The sequence below is a fragment of the Scleropages formosus genome, chromosome 2 (genome assembly GCF_900964775.1).
Source record: "Scleropages formosus chromosome 2, fSclFor1.1, whole genome shotgun sequence".
NCBI classification, from domain to species: Eukaryota; Metazoa; Chordata; class Actinopteri; order Osteoglossiformes; family Osteoglossidae; genus Scleropages; species Scleropages formosus.
The window spans coordinates 34,782,896-34,805,958 of NC_041807.1; the positions used below are offsets into that span (position 1 = coordinate 34,782,896).

At 49.2% G+C, this 23,063-nt stretch overlaps 1 protein-coding gene across 10 annotated transcripts in view; it reads right to left on the reverse strand.

Moving 5' to 3' along the window:
• Positions 1–23,063, reverse strand: part of LOC108933501 (rap1 GTPase-activating protein 1-like) — a 93,830-nt gene that overhangs the window by 39,466 nt on the left and 31,301 nt on the right. For 9 of the 10 annotated variants that reach the window (XR_001966069.2, XM_018750604.2, XM_018750607.2 and 6 more), the window contains one exon: positions 15,406–15,441. Coding sequence is in view for 9 of the 10 variants with exons in the window: in XM_018750604.2 (XP_018606120.1) it covers positions 15,406–15,441 (36 nt within the window). In the remaining variant the exon portion in view is untranslated. Of the gene's footprint in view, positions 1–13,785; positions 14,614–15,405; positions 15,442–23,063 lie in introns of those variants that run through there. The other variant, XM_018750605.2, reaches the window with a different exon arrangement.

Genomic DNA, 23,063 nt, shown 5'->3' on the forward strand with positions numbered 1-23,063 from the left:
CATTTATATTCTGAGAATTATGCTTGCGGACGAGCAAATCCGAGCTGCTGCTATGTGTGGACCTAATTCATAAACAAAAGCAATTTGTGAGCTGTCAGGCCAGTCATTATGCTCTTTTATTGCCATGCAGCAGGTAATTGACAAGATGATTATTACATCCGGCAAATCATTTTCCTTTGTGTTGTTTCAATCAATTATAATGCATTGTGACGAAATATGAACGGGACGCAAATCGAAAAGAAACGGATTCTGTGAAAATTCAACAAACGGCAGGTTGTGAGTTTGGAAAACGAATTCTTTTTTATTGCTAATAGAGGAGAGTGTTTGTGAATTATTTTTCTGAAAGTCTAGGCTCTGCGGAAGGACAAACCTACCAACAGGTGATGAGCGAAACTCCTCTCGTGGCATCTAGATGTAATCTTGCAGATCAAGGAATTGCATCGTCATAAAAGGTTCAGGAGACAAGTATTACACCACCCACAAGCCTAAGCAACAACCTGTCCAATAAAGTCCTCGCACTCTAAAAATTCCCATGGCTGTGCATACGCTGCTCACGGCACCCCTCCGCACCCCAAGGCCTCCCGTGCCCCAGGCATCCCCCCGCAGGTACCTCCTTGGTGTAATATTTGGGATCTCCGAACATCCGGCTGGAGATCACAGAGTGACAATAGAGAAGAAGGTTTTTCCCATACGGCAGACAAAGGAAGCGATGGATTATCAACAATTCCCATCTCATTTCGGGGGGACTGGGGGATTGCATCGTGCAGGCTCTCAGACACAGCTCTCCGCAAAAACACGATGGGTACAAAGGCTGTTATGTACCGTCATTATCGATGCGAGTAGGTGTTAGAAGGACAGAACACAAAATGTACTGCACACGCAATAAAGCCAGGCATCCCCATTCTTCACCGTAATCAGCCACAAGCAGTACTTCATACACTTGTCAAAAACATATAATGAGCCAAATGATTTTTTTCATTCACGATAAAGAGACCCAGAGAACCGGCTCCAGCAATATTAATTACTCTAAGCTTGCAAAAAAGACAATTATTGCATTGCTTTGCATCACCCATTCCTCTGAATATCCTTCACCACATATGAAGAAAAAAAGGATTGTGTTAAAAATCCAAATGGCAGATCTCAGAGCAAGAAAAAGTAGCATTGCTGCTTCCGAAGTAATCTTGCATCTCTCAGAGAGACAATTAAGAAGGAGCGCAGTCTACAGCAAGTGCTAACTACACTCACTCCCGTTCAACTTTTTACCTGGACGACACAGGCGCTTCCCTCATTATGGGGTTATGTAAAACGGTGGGCCGGTCTGAGACGGCTTTATATCTGTTGGAGAACGTGCCTCAAAGCACAGACGGTGTGTCTATTACGGTGAGAAACTTGGGCAGTTTGTTCAGAGGAAAAACAATGAAAGACAACCCAAGACCCTCCGAGTGCCTGGCGTTGCACTGTATGCCATGCAGAGGGATACAGAGTGTACCCTGTTTACTTCCTTTGTTATAGATCTCTTTTAAATGCTGATATTAATCGGGAGGGGGTGCGGTGGCGCAGTGGGTTGGACTGGGTCCTGCTCTCCGGTGGGTCTGGGGTTCAAGTCCTGCTTTTGGGGTGCCTTGTGATGGACTGGTGTCCCATCCTGGGTGTATCCCCTCCAGCCTTGAGCCCTGAGTTGCTGGGTTAGGCTCTGGTTCCCCGTGACCCTGTAGGGGACAAGCGTTTCAGAAAGTGAGTGAGTGATATTAATTGGTATGGGGGGCATGGTGGTGTAGCAGGTTTGGCTGGGTCCTGCTCTCTATTGGGTCCGGGGTTCGAGTCCTGCTTGGGGTGCCTTGTGATGGACTGACATTCCATTCAGGGTGTGTCCCCTCCCCCTCTAGCCTTGTGCCCTGTGTTGTCAGGTTGGGCTCCGGTTTGCCGCAACCACGCTCGGGATGAGCGGTTTAAGACTCTGTGTGTGTGTGTGTGTGTGTGTGTGTTGATTGGTTATTTCTTTGTTTTATAGCTATAACCCATTCATCTTCACATCAGCTAGTGCCTCCTTTTAAAGGCACTAGATAAAATAAAGAATATCATCCTTGGAACAGAACTTTGTTGTAATCATTCCGAACTCTTCTAACACCTCCCTGCTGCACTATTTGCAAAACCCGAATATTAAACCGAAGCACAAACAAAAAATCACCCGTAATGATAGTTCCGCTCAAGAGATTTCCGCGTGCTTCATTTTCATATTTTAGCACTTGGCACTTTCTTTAATACTTGCTTCAGTGCTCATTATTATGACACACGATGGTTTTACACCATGAAAAAAAGTCACAAAATTTCTGAGAAACGGCTATAAGTTTGCACTTGGTTATGAAGCCGAGGTGCACGGAAGACGCCCCGCTAGGAATGCGTGGAGAGGCTGCTAGATTCACGCAACTTACTTGATGTCACCAAGGCTCGTATTTTGAATCGAAATTTCCGTTCTCCCCAAGATGTTTCCCATAAGTTGATGGCCTGTTATGCTAATTTTAAAGTACAAATCACAGACACTTGTACATGAGATATTGTTATGCGGGGGAAATTATACCGAATCTCTACAAGGAATTAATTCAATACAAATGTTTCAGATTTAACTTTATGTAACCTTTCGGTTCTGCATCGGAAGGGCTCCTCGAGCGAAATCGAATCGACAGTTAATTACGCTGCAGCTTAAACGTTTATAAAAATGCCACCTGGTGTGTCGAGACCTAGATGCTCGTCTCTTCTAATGGAATAATATTTCCTCCATCCATCAACAGAGAAATTGTTTGTGGCAATAGAAAGCGTGTCCGGGGCAGAGCCGAAATCGATAGACGATGACTTTCTGCACGAACCTCAACTTGTTGAGCTGCTCGCGATGAAAAATGCGTTTGAAGTGGATTACTTTGCGCGGGTCGCCAGATTTAATCTGTCGATTTGCTCCTTATCATTTGGTGCGGTGCAGCCTTGTGTGGTGCGTGATAATACTCTCTGTTCAAAGAATGCGGTGTGTGACAGCGTGCAGGGGGCGCACACACCTCAGCGCTATTTGTTCCAAGTAATTTCGTGTATTTTAAGCCATTTCACTTCCAGCAGTTATCTGGGCTGAATGCAGTTTTGTACAGAAGGAAGAAAGTGCAGAGAGAAGCACTGTGCTACAGTCATCACGGTACAGCTCGAGTCAGACAACATTTACTTATTTAACAGACACTTTTCTCCAAAGCAACTTTTAATCGACTATCAGCCCACACACCTTATTCACCACGGTGACTTACACTGCTAGATACACTACTTGCGCTGGGTCACTCATCCGTGCATCAGTGGAACACACTCTCTCTCTCTCTCTGTTACTCACACACTATGGGGGAACCTGAACAGCATGTCTTTGGACTGTGGGAGGAAACCAGAGCACCCAGAAGACTTACACTGCTAGATACACTACTTACACTGGGTCACTCATCCATACATCAGTGGAACACACTCTCTTTCTCTCTCTGTCACTCACACACTATGGGTGAACCTGAACAGCATGTCTTTTGAGTGTGGGAGGAAACCAGAGCACCCAGAGGAAACCCACGCAGACACGGGGAGAACATGCAAACCCCACACAGACTGAGCAGGGATCGAACCCAACTCCTCTCGCACAACCCAGGCGCTATGAGACAGCAGCGCTACTCGCTGCGCCACCACGCTGCCCAGAAGAGTTCATGAACTACAAATAATCAGAAGAATAAACATTTCGTTAGTTACTAACACAAACGCTAGACAAAACTAGAGAAATCCTTTGCAGCCCAGGGAAAAGGCTCTGCAGTTTTCTAGCTCCATACACGGTTTACCCGTCCACCCACAGGGACATACAAGAATCAGATTATTTTACCTCGTGATCCATCAGTCATTCATATATTTAATGTCACCAAGAATGATTTCTGTGGTCGTACTACAAGTATCACGCTGTCAATTCATAGAAACATCCTGGTAATCTGTTACATGTGACATATTTGTTATGTCAGTGTACTCTGAAGAGATGACAACATAATGGAAAATCCCAGGATTTACAAGAGAATGTATGAGTGCCTTTGAATAAATGAATAATAACATGGTTTTATGAGTTTTAAAGAAAAGGTTCTCTTAGTTTTCTGATGCGATACATATTCCGCAGTCTAATGACTGGACAAACTCAATCAATTAATTATTCTCTGTTTTGCTATACATTATTTGTTCTTTTATCTGTTTTTGCTTTTCTCTCGCTCACTCGGTTTTTAACAGTATCTTTGTGTTTCTCAGACTAAATCTACCTTCTCTTTCCATTTAAATTATTGATCCCATATAAATGTTTATATTTACATTTATTCATTTAGCAGACGCTTTTCTCCAAAGCGACGTACATCTCGTAGAAAATACAATGTGTACATTACAGCGGGGGGAGGGGGGGGGTTTGGCTGGGTCTTGTTCTCTGCTGGGTCTGGGGATCGAGTCCCGCTTGGGGTGTCCTGCGACGCACCGGTATCCCGTCCTGGGTGTGTCCCCTCCCCCTCCAGCCTTGCACCCTGTGTTGCCAGGTTAGGCTCTGGCTCGCCGTGACCCCATATGGGACAAGCGGTTCAGAAAGTGTGTGTGTGTGTGTGTGTGTGTGTGTGTGCGCATTACATTAGCAGAAAGAGAGATTTAGATACAGATGTATGATTCTAAAGGACAGTTTATATATGGGGGATCATATATTAAACCATACCACACTTTGATCTATATTATATTCATCACAGGGCGACTCAGTTGGAATGACTTTCTACTGTTCCCTGTCAGCACAAGATTTAGTGAGAGTCCTTTGGTCTGGGACAAGCTGCTGTCCTCCTCCTGTTTGCCACATGTCCTTCACCATCCTGTTTCACACGGAGCCCTGCCGCCTGGCTGGTATCCTTCATCAGAACTTTTCACACGTGGAGCGCAGGATACGAGCTACTCGGAATAGCAGCTCATGTCTAAGCCTCCGATCCTGAGCCTTAAAGACCGAGCCTTTCGACCTTGAACTACAGAAAGGCATAAGATCATTGATCATTCTTCATAATAGACTGTGACCGATCATCTTCCTTTATGGGTGAGGACATTCACAGACGTGCTCCTCTGAAAGAGAGAAGCTCTAAACCGGAGGGCTGCGTAGGATGCTGTGGAGGTCTGATGTACTAGATGGATCCCACCGAGTGGGCGGAGTCGAACCCCAAGCCGAGGCTCCCTCGGACCACTGCCCGATTGAGCGATTACGCTCAACTGCCTTCTGACTGTCCTACCCCTCCGTGGCAGCGGAATGCAATCCTGCTACCGTGGTTGAGGAAGAGCATGACTCAGTCTTTGAGTCCGAAACACAGAAAACAAAGTGAAACGCTGTCGACGGCACCGATTTACTTGTATCATGGAAATCCATTATTTCTTGAAGAACTATACTTGAAGAAGAACTCGAAGAATAAAGGATGATTAAAAATATGTCTAAGATGCGATACCACACCAAGAGATATACGGTATTCACTGTAATAATTACCCCATAATTACACCACCCGAAGGACTATGAGAATATGGGACGAACGTGCAACTATCAAGTAAATTAGTACCATCATTAAAGCGAAAATAATTTTGAATGAAAGTGGAGAACTTGAACATGTTAATGAAATGAGCTTGGACATGGTAATCAAGAAAAACATTGAGAATCAACTGTTTTAATTATGATTACAAGTACAGCTGTTGAGCCTGATTACACAGAACTACTAAATCATGACATATGATCAGCCAAGTTTGCCATGATTACCAGTCAATCATTCACCCAGGCCATCCTCTCTGTGGCATCTTTCTGTGTCAGCCGAGCGGGAAAAAAAATCACAATTCTTCTCACACTTTCCACTTGTTCTTCAGTGCTGTTTAAAATCAAAACAACATCTTTTCTGATTATTTTCCAGGACCGCGCCTGATTCGCACGCAACGCCGGTTGCGGTGTGAGTCACCATCTCGGAAGCAGCAAAGGAATATTGCTGATAATACTGTGCTCCAAATGTCAGACGGACAGTCCTCAAAGATAAACTAAAATGTCGGTGAAAGATTTATGAAAGCTGTGAAAAGGATTAGGAATCCACGTTTTCCGATTCCACGTGGATGTTAATAGAAAATTTGCAGTATATGACCTCTGGCGCGCGCGCACACACACACCAGTTGAAATCGCTTGCCCCCTAGGGGGTCGTGGGGAGCTGGAGCCTAACCCGATAACACAGGGCGAAAGGCCAGAGGGGACGCGCCCAGGAGGGGACACCAGTCCATCGCAAGGCGCCCCAAGCGGGACTCGAACCCCAGACCCACCAGAGAGCAGGACCCGGTCCAACCCACTGCACCACCGCTCTAAGAAAACGGTGGCAAAAAAAGCATGTAAAACCCTCACAGCATCACAGTAAGATGACCAGCGAACTCGTGCTATCGTCACGGAACCCTTTTGAAGTGCATTACAATTACACGCCGCTTTCATGGAGGCGCGTGCAGGAAGAGCACGTTCCCGCTGAAAACGAGAAACAATTACGTTCCCATTACGTCTACGTCACTTTTTTCATCGGTCTGGAAACCTCCTCGCTGCGGACGGAGCGCGCTTTTGAACCGTGTTTCGAGAAGCCCCGCAGCCCCAAGTCACACACCTGTACCCCAACCCCCCCCAGAGTGCTCTCTAACCACTTAGGCTTGTATTCCAGACCACAGCTGTGACCTCTCCCCCCCCCCCAAGCCCGTACCCCCGATGGCGACCCCCACAAAAGACAGCGGCCCACCCTCGGGCGCCCTTGAGAGCCGGACGGGAGAAAGGGGAGCGCAGATGGCTAAATACGGGAGAATTACAAGCCTCCAGAGGATTGGGCCGAGCCCAGCAGGATGCAGCATTACAACAGATTAACTCTGAGTCCTTCCACGCTTCCACAGTTCACCATTTCAATTACGCACCGAAAGCGGGAGGCCGGGGGGGGGTTGGTGAGGGTGCGCCCGGCCTTTCGAGAAGTAAATAATTCTTGCCTTTCCGGCAGATGTGCCACTGTCCTTCATTTAGTATTTACGATGCGATCTCTTATCATTTTACGAGGGCGACGGGTCCCGTTTTTACGGTAGCGGAGCGTCTGATCGCAACGCGGGCCGACCTTTTTTTAGGCACCGTGCGGGATTTAACGGCCTCGTCTCGTTCCCTCCGCCATCGGCCGAACGCGCGTAGGACTTTGAGTCCGCCGGCCTTGTTTTTCAGACCCACTTTTACTTTCCGCGAGCACGTTCCTCGCGGCCTCGCTCGTCGCGTTTAATCCGATTTCTCCTCCTCGCAAAAAGCGAACGCGACCTCGAGACGCAGACCGGCGCGAACGTCCGGATGACGGAATGTAGGAACGGCTAACCGAACGCACGCCGTCGGGAAGCGCGGACGCAGCGGGCGTTCGAAGCGGTTCACGGAGCAAGCCCCCCGCGGGGATCCGAGAACGTATTCGGGTGCCGAATCGGATCGGCTCATTTCCACACGTTGCGGAACGTCTGCCGAGCGATCGACCGTCACCAGCTACGCTCCTGATCACAGGTGACATGCCGTTAGCACGGCCACGAATCCGTCTTCGCCATTTCGCTCCTAGCTTGTCCGACCTCCCTCAATCGGGTCGGATGCGCTGATGTGCCGTAGCACCGCGTGGCCCAGTTCTCCCGTTTCCCTCGCAGATGAGGGTGAGCCTAGCGAGAGCCCGGCCCGGAAATGAGTCTAATCTCCTTACGCATCTGCACCGAGGCGTCCCCGTTAAATGGGCGGCTTGCGACGGAATAAACGCGAACGGCAGGACAACGTGTCGAGCGGGCGAATGCCAGACCCTGATCTAGGATCAGCGAGAAGGGCTCACCTCACGTCCCCTTCAAAAGGTGCGGGTCACTCGCTCGCTTTCCTCGGCCGCTCGTCCACGCGCGGGTCATGACGGTCCGGAGCCCGTCCCGGAAGCACGGCGTGCTAGGGTAAGTAGGGTGCAACTTGGACAGCACGCCAGTCCACCGCACAGTAGAACCCACAGGTGATATTGATACTGATGTGTCTGGCCAACTACAGACATAGAGTTTGCTTGTGCAAGACCCCTCCACCGAGCACCCAGAACCTCCATCGACAGTCCAGAGATGATCGCCGTCCTGGATAAGCTTTCTGCCGGCCAGATGAAGTGTAATTTGGGACACATCTCACTGTTTTCTTTGTCAGAACTATGCCTGTTGATAAGAGACACGGCATCCAGTTCCATCAGTATGAAACCATAATTGGAGGACTGTCAAAACATGTCAGTCTAGAAGAACGCAACTACTCACAAGGATATTTTTACCCTATTATTTCACGTTTCATAACGTAAACTATACGAGGGATTCCGTGGCACAGTTTTAAGGGGAAGCTGAGGACGTTCTCCTGGCGTCTCCTTTCCTCTTACGTCCAAATAAAAGGACAGAAGCCGTTAAGTTTAAATTGCACTCACGCGGAGTTACAGCACTCTCCGAGACACACCGTTTGCTAAACGCGACCGGGAGCTCCATGGAAACCGACACCGTTCTCGGAGGCGAGCGGACGGCTTGAGACAGAGAGGTATCTCTTCTGGCCACGTTGAAAGCTGTCTGAGACTTGTGCTAAGTGACACCTCCTCCATCCAATTAGCCGTAAAGCTTCGCTGCGGACCTGTGGACGTCGCAGTGCCACAAACGGCTTCCGGCTCGCATTTCTGCACTCGATGCTTTCAGGACACCCGCTGGGCCCAACCGCTTAGTACGAAAGAAAACGGGGCTAAACCGAAGTGGGAAAAACTGGTGAGAAAGTAGAGCGCAAACATACACGGCATAAATTAAAGGGCTCTAAATACATGCGACGATACGAAGATCGAAACAAATATGACATCCCTTCGGGGAAATATTAGAAACTTGGAATTTGCCCAACATTACGGTGCTTTCGGGAAGAAATGTCATTGACTGAACACGCACTCCACGTTGGGCAATCTGACTCTCAAGGGCGGTCCCCATATGGTCATTATGTTCTTTTACAGTGCGGTACCCTTCCTAATCCCAAGACCACCTTCCCCAGCTGCCGGTACTTTTAGCATGCATTAAAAGTGCAGGTGCATTTGAAAAGATGCCCATCTGCTCAATTACTTCAACACAATCTTTTTCTTCCAAGCAACTGCATCTCCATTTTACCTCGGAAGTCCATCACCCGGGTCAGAATGAGCATCGTTCTGCACGGTTTGCAGCGGTCTGACCGCACGATGACGGAAGCGCTGACTAAAAATAGAGAGTTTCGATGTCGAAAGGGTTTCTACACTTTTACTAACAGTTGCAGAATCATTTGAATAAATTAAAAGGGAAAAATAAATCCCTCCTAATAATAGCACAATTAAGAGAAAAGAGCATTATATATATCTTTCAGTTTTAACACAGAAGCTTTGCAAGAAGCTTTGAACCATATTGGCTATATTGTTCTTGCACTCATGAGCTCATTAAAATTCCTTCTCACTTTTACCTGGGAAAAATATTGATACTTACTGTAGCTGTTTAAAACATGGTTTAAGCCTTGCAGAAAGTATCAAAACTGCTCTAAGATGCTGAGCTCTTTTAATGCGCGCACACACACACACACACACACACACACTTTACACATCTTTCTCCAATAATCCAAATATCTTACATTCACATTCACTTATGCCATACAGTGCAAATCACATGGTGTATTATAATTCATTTGACAAGGGTTGGCTTTATATTAAAAATAGATGAGAGCTTTTCAGCTAAATGGGGAAAAATCTAGATGGAAAAAATTAAAACAGGTATAATGCTACAGTGGAATATTTAAGTTGCTTTGGATAAGTGAGTTATGCAATTCGGTGTACTGTCCCTTACAAAGTGATATGGGAAGCAGACATTTAACCACCCGGAGAATCAGTACTTAGTTCTTCCTTTGCCGTGTGTCTGATCAGACAGTATGTTAGGAGGAGGAGGACATGCCGGTGAGGTGCGTGACGTTGCTCGAACCTGCCAATCGGTGAGCGAGGAGCAGACGCAAGCGGTACGAGGTTGCGATGCTTTGCAACGCACGCTCTACGCCACGCTGTCGATACCAGGCTATACGGCCTGACAGCTCGCAGATGCATAAAGAGGAGAAATCGCACTCCCTTCAAAAAAAGACAATACAACTCTCCGTGTTTTCGAAAGGCGATTGGGAAAACAGTTCTAGAAACTTCTCCCGTCTTCAGTCTTCCATATCTAAAACTTAAAAACCTGGCCAGATCCTAAAGCAAAATGATTCTTCCTCCTTCGCTTTCCGAAGGGCGGTGCGGATGGCCGTGGGGCAGAGGCGGCTACAGGCCGGGACTAAGACGCAGAAGAGCAGGACGTAAAACCAAAAACAAGTTTTATTAGAAACCAGAAAACAAAAACCTGCCCTTTCTGGGCATAAGGCAACCACTTAGATTTATTCATTTAGCTGGCACTTTTCTCCAAAGCAACTCCCAGTGTTAAGATTATGTTACAGTTATGTAACCATTTATACAGCTGGGTAATTTCAGTGGAGCAATTTACGGTAAGTACATTGCTCAAGGGTACTACAGCTGGTGGTGGGAATTAAATCTGCAACTGTTGGGTCCAAAGGCAGCTGCTAACCACTATGGTACCAGCTGGCCCGGCTTAAGAAACCAAAATTCTTCATCAGGCCCCGCACTTAGTCTGTTCCCCCAGAACGCCACCCAAATACCCACCTCCAAAGTCCTCAGGCCAGCTGCATTTGCAGTCCCGCACCGCACCCGAGTTGGAGCAGCTGGCCGTCATTATTCATTTAGGGCAGCGGCGGGTCCCTGGGAGCTCTCCGTGCAGGTGCTCCCACCTCTTGCCTCCGGTCGGAGCGCCCACCGGCTCACGGTGGCAAACGGCGACGCATTCTAACTCTTCTGTTCCGTTTCCCAAATCTGCTCTCGCCCTAACATGCGAAACGTAACCGTAAATGAGAAGCGTTTCCTAGTACGCATCTAGCGTTTACGGCAATTGCAGGTGCTCCTCTTAGTGCACCAGTCCTGAGTTTCGAAATAAAGCCGATTCATCTTTGACGCATCTTGCGCTCAACCAACTTCGGAAGCCCTTCGTCGAGGCTTCCCTACCACGCAATGAAGAAATATCTTTACTGCGACGGTTGACGTGTTTGCGGCCCACCCGCTGAGGGGGCGACACTGATGCGACGCAACAGATAAGGTACGGTCGGCTACGTGCGCTACGCTCATCTTTTTTAAGTTTCGCTTTAGAACGTCTACTCTACTAAGTCCATACCGTTTCATAATGCAGTAAAAAGGAAACTTTCAGGTTTTTATATAAACCACCAACAAATGCTTAGTATACAGACATCACTCTATTTAGCTACACTTGAGGTTCTGCAAAATTCAAACAAGTGACTATAAAAATAAATATATGCATTCATAATGTTTGAAAATACTCTAAGACAACATTTAAAACTTTTGTTAACTTTGACAGGGGGGCGCAGTGGGTTGAACCGAGTTCTGTTATCCGGTGGGTCTGGGGTTCGAGTCCCGCTTGGGGTGCCTTGCGACGGACTGGCGTCCCATCCTGGGTGCGTCCCCTCCCCCTCCGGCCCTTTGCCCTGCGTTGCCGGGTTTGGCACCGGCTCCCTGCGACGCCGTATGGGAGAAGCGGTTTCAGATGATTTGTGTGTGCATGTCTTAACTTTGACTTACATTAAATCAGTCAATGTGTGTGTGAGAGAAGAAAGAACAGAAGAATGGACACGCACAAACTCCTATGAAATGCTGCCACTGATCCCTCCCATAAACATGTGATGACTGCTGATGATTGTATGCCATGGTGGACAAGACCTGTATATGTGAATCGGGACATCAAGTTATTAGCACTTAGCCACAAAGTCATAAATAGTCATAAATAGCTGTTAATTGACTTAAAAGCCTTTTTTTTCCCCGAGGGGTGTGCAGCCACTGGCAGTTGGACCCCCTGAGGTTTTTATTTTCTCCCTTGCATTTCAGTAGAGAGTTTTTTTTTTTTGTACCTTTTCTCCTTGGCCATTAGGCTTACTTACAGCTTTCATAATTACATGGTTATTGTAGTAATTTAATGCATACCCAGTGATCTATTTGTCTTACGCCTTTGTTCAGCGCTCCACGTCACTGTGTGAGAAGAGAGCTCTTTAAAAATGAATTAAATCGACTGATGTTCTTCATCTTGTTACTGATCATAAAGAAACCAAAACACCACACACACGGTAAACACTGTGGAAGCGAGTTGGATTAAGCGGTTCCATACTGTTATGCAGGGGGGGTGGGGTGGCATAGCATGGCATGGCATGGCATGGCATGGCGGGTTTCACCTGCAACCGGTTGCTGTGGGTCTGGTTTGATTCGGCACCTTGCGCGCATGCTGCTATTCCGGCGGGTTGCATTCTACTCATTCCTTCCTTCTTCAGAGTTGCTCGTTTCTACACGAAAATCTGTGCTGCTTGAGATTAGAAAATTGCTTCATGAGGAAAACCAGGACTCATCTGTCCGTATATGGCAGACTATAAATATCAAAGTGAGTGGTTCAAAAAAAGAAGCAAAATGAGTCGAAGTTCATTATACGAGGCAATGATACTCTATTTATGGCGGAAGGAGAATTCTAAGCTGGCAGAAAAAATAGAAACTTTTAACTGTGTGTTTTGCGCTTGCTATGTGGGTGAAATGTGAGAGAATTTCCAGCTGGAAGAACAAAGTACTGTACGGACTTGGGTTGTGCGGCTGTGAGCTACGGCAGGGAAAGCGTGCGGAAGCAGATGGGATGCGGGCGAAGTGAGCTGCGCTGACGGGGGGGCGCCGTCCCGGGCGAGTCCGCATCGGCGTGCAGGCGGGGGTCCGCAGCCCAGCGGCACGGCTGGAACGCAGCCCGGATTCCCCGTTCCGATCGCCCGCCGCGTCGATCCGGCCGAGCCCTCGTTCACTTTCTCTTGTGCCGTTTTCCCGGGAAGGTTTTCACGAAAACCACGAAGTTCAAACAGAAAAGCTCAGTTAAAGTCCAAAGAAAACCTACACAATTTTGTTTTGAAAAGACAAAGATTGGCTTTATTTGTGACAAAAATTAAACCTAAAGGGGCAGCTGGTAGCCTAGTGGTAATTGCTGCTGCCTTGGGACCCGAAGGTTGCAGGTTCAATTCGAGGCTGTAATATCCTGAGGGAGACACTTACCCTACAGTTGCTCCAGTAAAAATCAGCCACAGGTGTAAATAGTTCAGTGCCTTACCTACACTGTAAGTTGCTTTGGAGAGAAAGTGTAAATAAATGTAAAGAAGTTATTGGGATCATAAAATGTTTGCCTTTGTGATTTAAAAGTCGTCTCACGAGAATTCACGAAATCAACTGACTCTCTTGCATATGGAAAATATAAAATAAAGTGGTTTTCTCCACTCTTCTGTGTAAATCAGATACGTGTGATCCGTCTCCGGCGGACTGACATCCTGTCCGAAGCGCCCCCTGCCTCACGCCCTATGCTTCCTGGATAGGCTCTAGACCACCGTGACCATGCATCGGACAAGCGGTTACCGATAATGAATGGACAACGAATTGATTGACTCTTCTCTGGTTTAATTTTCCCACACCCACTTTGTTAAGCCATGAGTGAAACACACATCTCTATCCTCTCCATACCATGCGCAAAGACTTTGGCAGTTTGGAACAAAGGGTATTTGTTCGAAACCCCAGTGTAGAGGGACGCCGTGCCTGTTCAACTCACCACAGCTTCCTGGACTTCCCGATTCGGAAGGGCGAACACGGCATGTTGCGGATGTGTTGACCGCGCTGCTCGACGCGCTTGGCTTCAGCCCGCGAAGGAGAAGGCTGGAGGCTGAAGAAGCTGCTTGCTTTGTAGGAAAGTGCGGGAATCCAGGGGGCCGTCAAGAGTCCGGGGCTGTGGCACCGAGGTCACGGGCTGAGAGGGACCGATCTGCAGGACGCCTCTACCCTCAACATTGTTTGTGTACTTCCTCTTTAGGACACCAGGAGGTCTTCAGATCCAGCGTGGGGTTCAGGAGAACCTCTCTCTTTAGGCCCTTGATTTGGCCGGTGGGCTTGTTTCCAAGCGGGACCACCGTCTGAAAACGCGAGCGCCGGGTTCACGGCACACAAGCGCTCAGGTACCGCTCCCTCGTCCGGCGTCCATTCTCAAGGAAGGACGGCGTCGCGGGCCGGCTGTTGCGCGCACCTGTCGTCTCCCATCGCTTACGCTTTTATCGCCGTCTCCCGCACCAGATGCATGCTGGGAAAGCCCCGCCGCGCTAATGAGAAAGCTGACCTTGAGAGCCGCGTTCAAATAACCGGCGCGGTTTCAAAACGCAGCAACGCAGCCGCAGAATATCTTAACGCTGCTGGTTTTTAATAAGAGTGTTGCCGTGGAAAAATACCTTCCAAATCAACAACTCGCTCATGTCCTCTTCACACTCGTGTCAGCTGGATGGAGGCTCAACTCCGTGCCGCGATGCGATGTTGGGTAGGCCTGAACGCTCTCTCCGGCACAGAGTGGTGCAGAGGTAGAGGCGGGACGGAGACCGCCCCCCCTCCGTCCCTCGCTCCCTCCCTCCCTCCCTCCCTCGCTGCAGCGCCTATTCCCAAGCTGTCCCTACTTGGGCGCGGTCCACGGCCGCTGCCATGTCACGTTACTGCTGAACGCAGGGCGGTACGACCGTCCCCTCCATAAGTGCTACGTTCGCTCCTTGTGTCTGCGCAGTGGCGCCCGCCAGAGGCCCTCTGCTCCCCTGCAATGGGGTAATTCGGCTCGTACGCCAGATCGGTGCAGCGGGGCCGTCGGCCGTTACCGTGGCAACGGGGCCGTCCGCAGAAACCCGTCCCATCCGAGGCTGCGGAGCTTCGGCTTGGTGTCGCTCCACTTCTGACAAACACGGTTCGGTGAAACTGAGCCGCTGCCTGTTGGCAGACCTCGCGACTTTAATCTTTTCGCTCGGTTTAATGGCCGGCAACGAACCGGATTAGGCCAAAAATCGCATTAATCATTTTCGGCGAGCGTGCACAAGGGGGCACGCCAAGGTAACGCGGCGCATCTGCGTATTCGCATGTGTATTAATGCACTAATTAACCTAGAACTGCACAAAATACTATAAACACTGAAATGAGCAACATGAGCTGAAAAGGACTATTTTCATCGGTGACGCTTTGTGTAAAAGGGGTGGTGTGAAAACCGTGGTGTTAAATGCACAACTGACTCTTCCCCCAGGGGGACAATGTCCTCGGAATGTCGGTTTCTTTGAGCACGTACTGCGTTTCAGTACTTCGCTTCTCAGTGGAAAAAAAAAAAACCACCCGATGCCGGAAGAGCCGGATAAACGCCGAGGGCACTCACCACAAGCTTCTGGCCCTGGAAAAGCTCTTGTCGACTCTGTAAAGACAAGAAGGACACATGAATAAACCTGGCCAGGACCCGGCACTGCAAAACTCTGCTGTCTGGCCTCTCGCTGGGATGCAGGAGACATCCCACCCACGGCGTGAATGTCGCCCAGCGCTTCTCTTAAGGCGATTCTGCCGCAGGACACCCGCTGAGACCGAACTCCAGCCGGAACGGCTTCGACAGGCCAGGATGACCCGGCGGGGAGCAGTTTCGGCGGACTTTGACGACGAAGCAGAGAGAAACAAGCGGTCGCGCTCAACCACCTGCTTTCATTGGCCAGGGAGGGGTGTGTGGGCTCCCAGGTGCTGCCTAAAGAGCAGGCGGAGCTCGGAAAGCCCACGTCGACGGGTGCAGATACAATCACAGTATAGTTACAGCAGCGAGCCCAGGATTCCCTTCTGCCGCCGAGCAGGGACACGTACAGGTGGTGCGGATACCCCCGCTCGTGCCACCGTCGGAAGGAACGACTCATCGCCAGTCGCAGCCCTTTCGGTCCTGTGACCCGTCATGTGGCTGTTCACATAAGCACCCACGTCATATGAGAAGGCAGCTGCTGGGTTGCATTTGCTTAAAGATAAAAAAGCAGTCTTCACATGCATAAGAACACAGAATGAAATAAAAACAATGAATTTTGTCTCTTTGTTAACCTGTGCCGGGTCCATCTGCCGGTATTCCTTAGAATAAAAAATGAAAGTCAAACTTCAGAAAGACACAGGGAGGAAGGAGCCTAGCCGCTGAGCAGCCCTCAATCAATCATTAGTGACCAGAAGAAAGAAATCAGGGACCTGGATAAGAGTGCAGACTGTAACAGGCAAAACAGCATTTTACTTCTCATGGAAAACATAGGGGAATATACTCTTATAATAAAGACTGCGTGCAAAACAAAATGTATATAACTAACTATGAGCCTGGCATCTCAACTTAAAATATGTATTACACTATGTATTTTTATATGGAAAAAATATGTAGTATATTATTTATGTACATATATAGTATATTTACCCAGTCATCCATCTCTAGTAGCCAGATGTCCAAAGCAGGTGCCCATCCCGGAGGCACAGGGGTGAGGCTGGGTACAGGATGGGGCACTAGTCCATCACAAGGCACACACACTCACTCGCTCACACTAATGTACACGCTACAGGCAATTTAGAGTCACCCATTCGATTGAAATACATGTCTTTGGGCTGTGGGAGGAAACCAGAGCACCCGGATGAGAAGGACGCAAACACAAGGAGAACATGCAAACACCACATACACCGAGCCATTTTGAACCCAGGAGGTGTGAGGCACCACATCTGCTCATCGCACCACCACACCACCCACCCTTTAATATAAGGATTGCGTTCAAATTCAGCGCAGCTAATGTGGCAATCGTTCAGTGAGGACCAGGTTACTTTTGGAAGAAAAAAATACTACAGTGCTACAGATTATTTCTATCGATATCGTTTGCTGCATACTTGTGTCAATCTCTACGCCTACTGGATTAAGAGTGATCTGGAGCCAGTACCCAGTAACCCTCATCAGCGTGTTTCCAGGGAGGGGCCATTAAAATTGTAATTGCATGAGCGTGGGGTCCCTCTGCGACAAGCTCTGCAGCGCTTCCAAAAAAACACACACGGGCAGGCAGCGCTTCGAGGAATCAGACCAACAGGGCATAAGGACTGTCTCAATTAATATTAAATCAAAGCCCATCATAGCATGTGTGTTTGTGTGTGTGTGTGGAGTGCAGAGGCGAGGGGTGGAGGGGGGGTAATATATTACATTGGGTTTAAATGGAAGTGAATAAATTGAATCGGAAATGCCGTCTAATTGAAACCTCCATCGTTCCATTCTCTGGGTTCAGGGTTTACCCCGGTATCGCAGCCATTAGAGGAGTGTGGGGACGAACCCCTGTGCAGCCACACCTGCGTCTCCCGAGTTCTGAACGGCACGGAAAGGATCGAGAGGCGACGCGGTAGTTACAGCCGTCACCTGGCGACGAAAGGTCCTGCGTTTGAATCCCTCCTCCTACCGCAGAACCCTTGAGCAAGGTACTTACTCTAGATTGCTCTGGTAAATTTCCCAGCTGTACAAATGGGCAAAAAAATTAAGCAGTTCAGTGGACGAACCTAACTTTTCGAAGCGACTTGTAAAAAAGCGCCAGAGAGCGGCGAAGGGCTTCATTTACGTATAGTAAAAAGTTAATAAATTCACACAGACCAAGAGTCTTAGTGGCACAGCACTAAGAAACAGGTGTGGCCATAAAATAATAGCATCATGCTGTTCGGGTGGGTGTTCGGACAGGGAGGACCTCTCTGATACGCACTCACAGGGCTCATCAAGTATAATCAAGTGCAGAAGAGGAGCAATTAATTCAAAAAGATCTCCGAACCCCCCCCCCCAGGTAACCTGGCAACTAATGAATAGAGCTGTTTGATATTAATCTCCTCTCAAAAGACCCTTCGTTCACGATGACCCGAGCGACAGGTCAGGTTTAGCAGATTATGGCTGCAAAGATACATAAACACGAGGCCACGCTTAGAGTCCCAGAAACATTGTTGGGTGGGACTCATGGACCCAACGTGAAAGGCAACATCACATTGGATGTAGTTCATTTTTTATAAATCACTGCTCAGTTGAAGAAATAGAGAAAAATGTTCTCAACCACATACCAGTAGGTGGCGCTGTGGAGCTAAAAGGTGATTTACCTCTGAAACCCAGGCAACAGATATGTAATTACAAGAGCATCACTGAGTCTATGTCCAATAATCAGTGCGAATGATTGTTCTATATATGGTGCGCAGAAGAATATTGTCCTAAAGTTTCAGCAGTATAATTATTTTATACAACGATTCATGCCTTGGTCTACACAGTACCCTCACTGCTTGTTCAATGCAGGCTCATGGAGGTCCAGAGGGTGTCCGAGAAGCACAGGGCACGATGCAGAGCACACCATGGACGGGACACCGGTTCATCCCGGGGCAAGTGGTGATCCAACGCATGTTAAAGTCCACGATGTGAGTTCAATGCCGAAAAAAAAAGACGACTGAAACGCGTTTTCTAGCTGAGCATCTGTCCACTGGTCAGCGCACGTCTCCGTCTCACAGGTTTAGAATTTTCACACCGATGCTTTTGCAGGGAGGACCGAGGACGTGCGGCTAAGCTTCGGCACAACTGCGTGAAGACGGCGTGAACGTTTCCAACGGAAGGCTCCGCTAGTTTATCTCCTGGAAGCGTGCGTGGAAAGACCACAGTCGTGTTACACGTGCTGGAGAACCTGAGCGAAAAATCCAAGCTTTGTTTGCAGCCCGTACAAGAAAAATGTCCCAACTTCAGTGTGTTCGCCGCAGATAAGCAGCTGGGGGCGAAGATGGATGCGGTCAGCGGACCTGTGGGGTTTCCTAGCAACAGAGACGACCGTTTGCTCGGGTGACCAGACATGCTCAGCGTGCACATTTCTCACGCCGGGGCAGTGACTCCCGCGGTCCATCCTGCCACCCCGCACCCTAACCCCGATCCATCGACAGAAGGGCCACGCTTCTGAACTATTACATCACTTGTCACGAAGCGCAAACCTCTTCTCAAACGATCGCCTGCTTTCCACAGACGGCATCCTTTTAATGTAAATCATGCTTTAAACACCAACGTGAGACAGTATAACTCTGCAACAAAGTATGTCTATATAATAGACACACACACACACACACACACACACACACACACACACACTTTCTGAACCGCTTGTCCCATACAGGGTCGCGGGGAACCCAAGCCTAACCTGGCAACTCAGGGCATAAGGCTGGAGGGGGGAAGGGACACACCCAGGACAGGAAGCCAGTCTGTCGCAAGGCACCCCGAGTGGGACTCGAACCCCAGACCCACCGGAGAGCAGGACCCACTGCGCCACCGCGCCCCCCCCTCTATATAATACATTTTCTTCATAACACCCTTCCATTACAGATTGTTATAAATTCAATTATGAACTTTGTTACCGAAGGCCCTGCGCTTGAAAGACTCAGGTTCAAATCCCTACTCCTGCTCTACTTCCCTTGATCGAGGAACTTACCATGAATTACACCAGCAAAACACACCTAGCTACAAAAAATGGACAAACCATCGCAAGTAGCTTAACGCTGTAAGCTGCTTTGGAGTACAGCATCAGCTACACAAACAAACAACGATAATAAATGATAAGACCCACGCACACGCCCCAAGCGGGAGTCACGGCAAACCGGAGCCTAACCTGGCAAAGCAGGGCACACACCCAGGACGGGACACCGGTCCGTCGCAGGGCACCCCACGCAGGACTCGAACCCCAGACCCACTGAAGAGCAGGACCCGGCCAAACCCGCCGCACCACCACACCCCCATAATTAGAAGACCCTGAATAAATATAACGTATCACCGGCTCTCAGAATACTAACCCATTATGCCTATATTTACGCATCATGCCAGAGAAAACTAAGTCCATTATAATGATTTTAGAACTGACTTTAAAGCACGCTCTGTTAGGCTAATAATGAGCTAATAATTAGCTTGCGGAGACATGACCACGCTCGGAGAGCAGGAGACTCGCGCACTTTGCAGTAAAACAAGCGCACTGCTCAGGAACCGCTAAACCCAGTACTGCCCCCTCATGGTAATAAATCAGCATGACTGTAAGCAGCCCTATTATATTGCGCGCAGATTTAATAACGCGCGGGCCCGACTTTTCAAACTGCATTAAATGATAATGTTCCAGTGTCTGCCCAGGTTTTCAGACAGTGTAAATATCCTAATCTGATGGAGGTCTGAAAGCGTCTCTCTGGAGCAAGTAATGGACACTTCTGAGGAGGCCTCGCGAGATCTTCTTTCAGGTGCGCCGTGCCTGCGACCGGCGGTTTCCCGCAGCTCGTCGACAGCAATGCGTTTGGGCTCAAGAAGACGGAAAAGACGGAAAGGCTCTGGGTTTGAGCCGAAGGAGAGCGGCTGCTCTCCGGCCTGGTTGGCAAAACCATTGCGCGCGCAACCGCCGGCGTACGATCACCGCGAATCCGTACACGATTCAAAAGAACCGTTTTGGCTCTTGCCGCTTTAAAGGGATCCTTTGCGCCACGTCCTCTTTCTCAGAAATCGCTTATCTTCCGAGAACAGGAACCGGCTCCACGGGAGCCTTTTTATAGGAAGTGCAGCGGGGTTTTTCCAAGAGGGGAAGAGCGGCGGCGGGGGACTGTCGCACGGAGGCGTCCCTCGCGCCCTTCCTCGTATCGGTGAGGTCAGCGTGGAAGGAGTCTTCACGGCCTCACACGAGAGCCAAAGGATGGGAGGATGACAACGCTGGATTGCGACACACAGCGTCCGCCGGCGAACTTCTCACACATCCGTCATAAGGTCGTCTGCCCTCACAGAAGATCGTAGTGTTTAGTGGGACTTGAACCAACAGCCTTCAGGTCACAAATGAAGGAAATAACCGCTGCCTATTGTACTCTCTTCACTGTACGCTGTTACCGGGCCATTTGCATGGATTCTCCGTTCACTTAGAGCTCAGCCGCATCCTACTGAACAGGCCTGCTGTACAATATGAGCAATGAGCTAGAAACGGACAAGAGACATAAATTAACCCTTGAGGCTCCATTGTGAAACTATTCGTCCGGAGTCCTTGGTGCGTTCTTTGTTATTAACATCACCGAAAAAGTGAAGCCTCTTCCATTCGGGGAGATTTTCAAGATCCTCTCTGGTATTTCTGCCTCACCGGACACAGTTTTTTCAGGGATTTCGGAAAATGAACAAGACCGGGAAGAGAATCAGTGGCTGACGATGAATGTTCCAGTTGCGCGGCGCGGTCTCCGCAACTTGCCGCTCGAAATAAGCAACGAAGCCATCGATGCCACGTGGCAGTTGCAGGGAAAACAGGAGCTTTCGCGCTTTTATGAGCAGCGGGGAGGCATTAGAATAAAGGGAGGCCACAAGAGCGCAACATCTGCCGCTTTGCTTTCGCCAACGGGCCGCGGGCGCACCTCTTCGGGAACTGGCCGAGAGGAAGCCAAAGAGAGCGGGAAGGAGCCGGTCGACGCAGCAGAGACCCAGAACAAAAGTTAAAGTAAATGAACGTCCAGGCCTGTGTACCAATCAGGGACATTTGGCTCTGAGGGCACCGAGTCCAGTGGAGTGGTGGGGGGTCGGGGGGGGCAGGCCAGCGGTTAAGGACACGGGTCTTGCTCGCCGGACGCCGCAACACCCTTGAGAACGGTCTTAACGCCGTCGCAGGTAGGAGGCAAAGGACCTTGTGCGCTTCGGTCATGCATGGCGTCCCTCGGCGGCAGCGAGCGAAACGCAAAGTGACCTTAAAAAGTCACACGCCGGAACGGGCGCGTGTGAGAAACGCGAGTACTTTTCCACATATCTGCGTTTTGGCCTGCAGGAAGGAAGAACAAACGCAATCGTGAGGACTGCTCGGCGTTCTGGCGCTCTCGGCGTCCGTTGGAGCAGGAGCGCGGCGGTAATCCCACACCGGCACACCGAATGGCCGGGGAAGGCAGGATTAATTAAACGAAAGCAAGGCAACTGAATAATGAATAGCGCATAAATAAACACAGCTTTATTTAACGAGAAAATATTGCCTGCCAGCGCGCTGCCGCCGCCGTACAATGGCTGCGATTATAGCCGAGCCGTTGACGTTATTAGAGACTCGACTCATTTTCCACGTGCGGCGCGACGGATCCCTGATTGCATTGATTTTTTTTTTTTTTTTTTAAATAAATTAAGCGTCACTTTTGAATTGGACTTCACTGCTGACTGTTCTAGAAAGTACAAATATTACCGAAAAAGGCCTTCATCGTGCGAAAATACTACAAAAATACCGCGCACAGGCTGACCCGGACTGAACTGCTTCCCGCAAGTTCCCAACTGCTAGTCAGGGCAGAATCCACGTCCCCAAGCAGCAAAATTAGTGCTCGGAGTGTAATCGTGCTTCTTTTCTCACTATCTATAAAGAGAAAGTCGCTCATTTTCTGGGCGAAACGATGAAATGAGGAGAAGATAGTAAGTGGCGCTCGGCTGAAAATCCGAAACACCGCTCCGCCACAATACGCATCAGGACGGAGCGCGTTATACGCGTTTACATCCCATGGGTCCCCTTGCAGCCCTGCTCATTCAGCATTCATACTGCTCCTCCCAGGGCCACTTTCTTTCCCCAGGAAGGATCCACAGAGAGGCTTTCTCTGCGATTTCATCTACGGCCGTGGAAACGGTTTTGCTGCCTCCGCTCCACTCCATTGTGTTGCCGCTCAAACAATAACGAGTCTATTGAGGAGCACCTTGCTGCGGCTCTGCGCAGGAACAGCTGCGACGGCTGCGCTCTGGAAGCTCTTTCAGCCTCGCAGCGGTCGCAGACAACGGCGCTCACACACAGCCTGCAGTCCCCTAGACAAAGGCTGACTGAGAAAACGAGACTCAAAATACTACTGTTTTTGTCATTCTATTTCTTTTTTTTTTCTTTTTTTTCCCTCTCCTTTCTAGCCAAACGGCAGTTCCGCGGTGGGGCGGCCTGGAGACGAGCCGGGCAGACTGTGCGGTGTCTCGCTCGCCCTGACGCCGGATTTACCGCTCGGGTGCGATGGAGCATTTCGCTGCGCGGCTCACGAGTCTTTCGG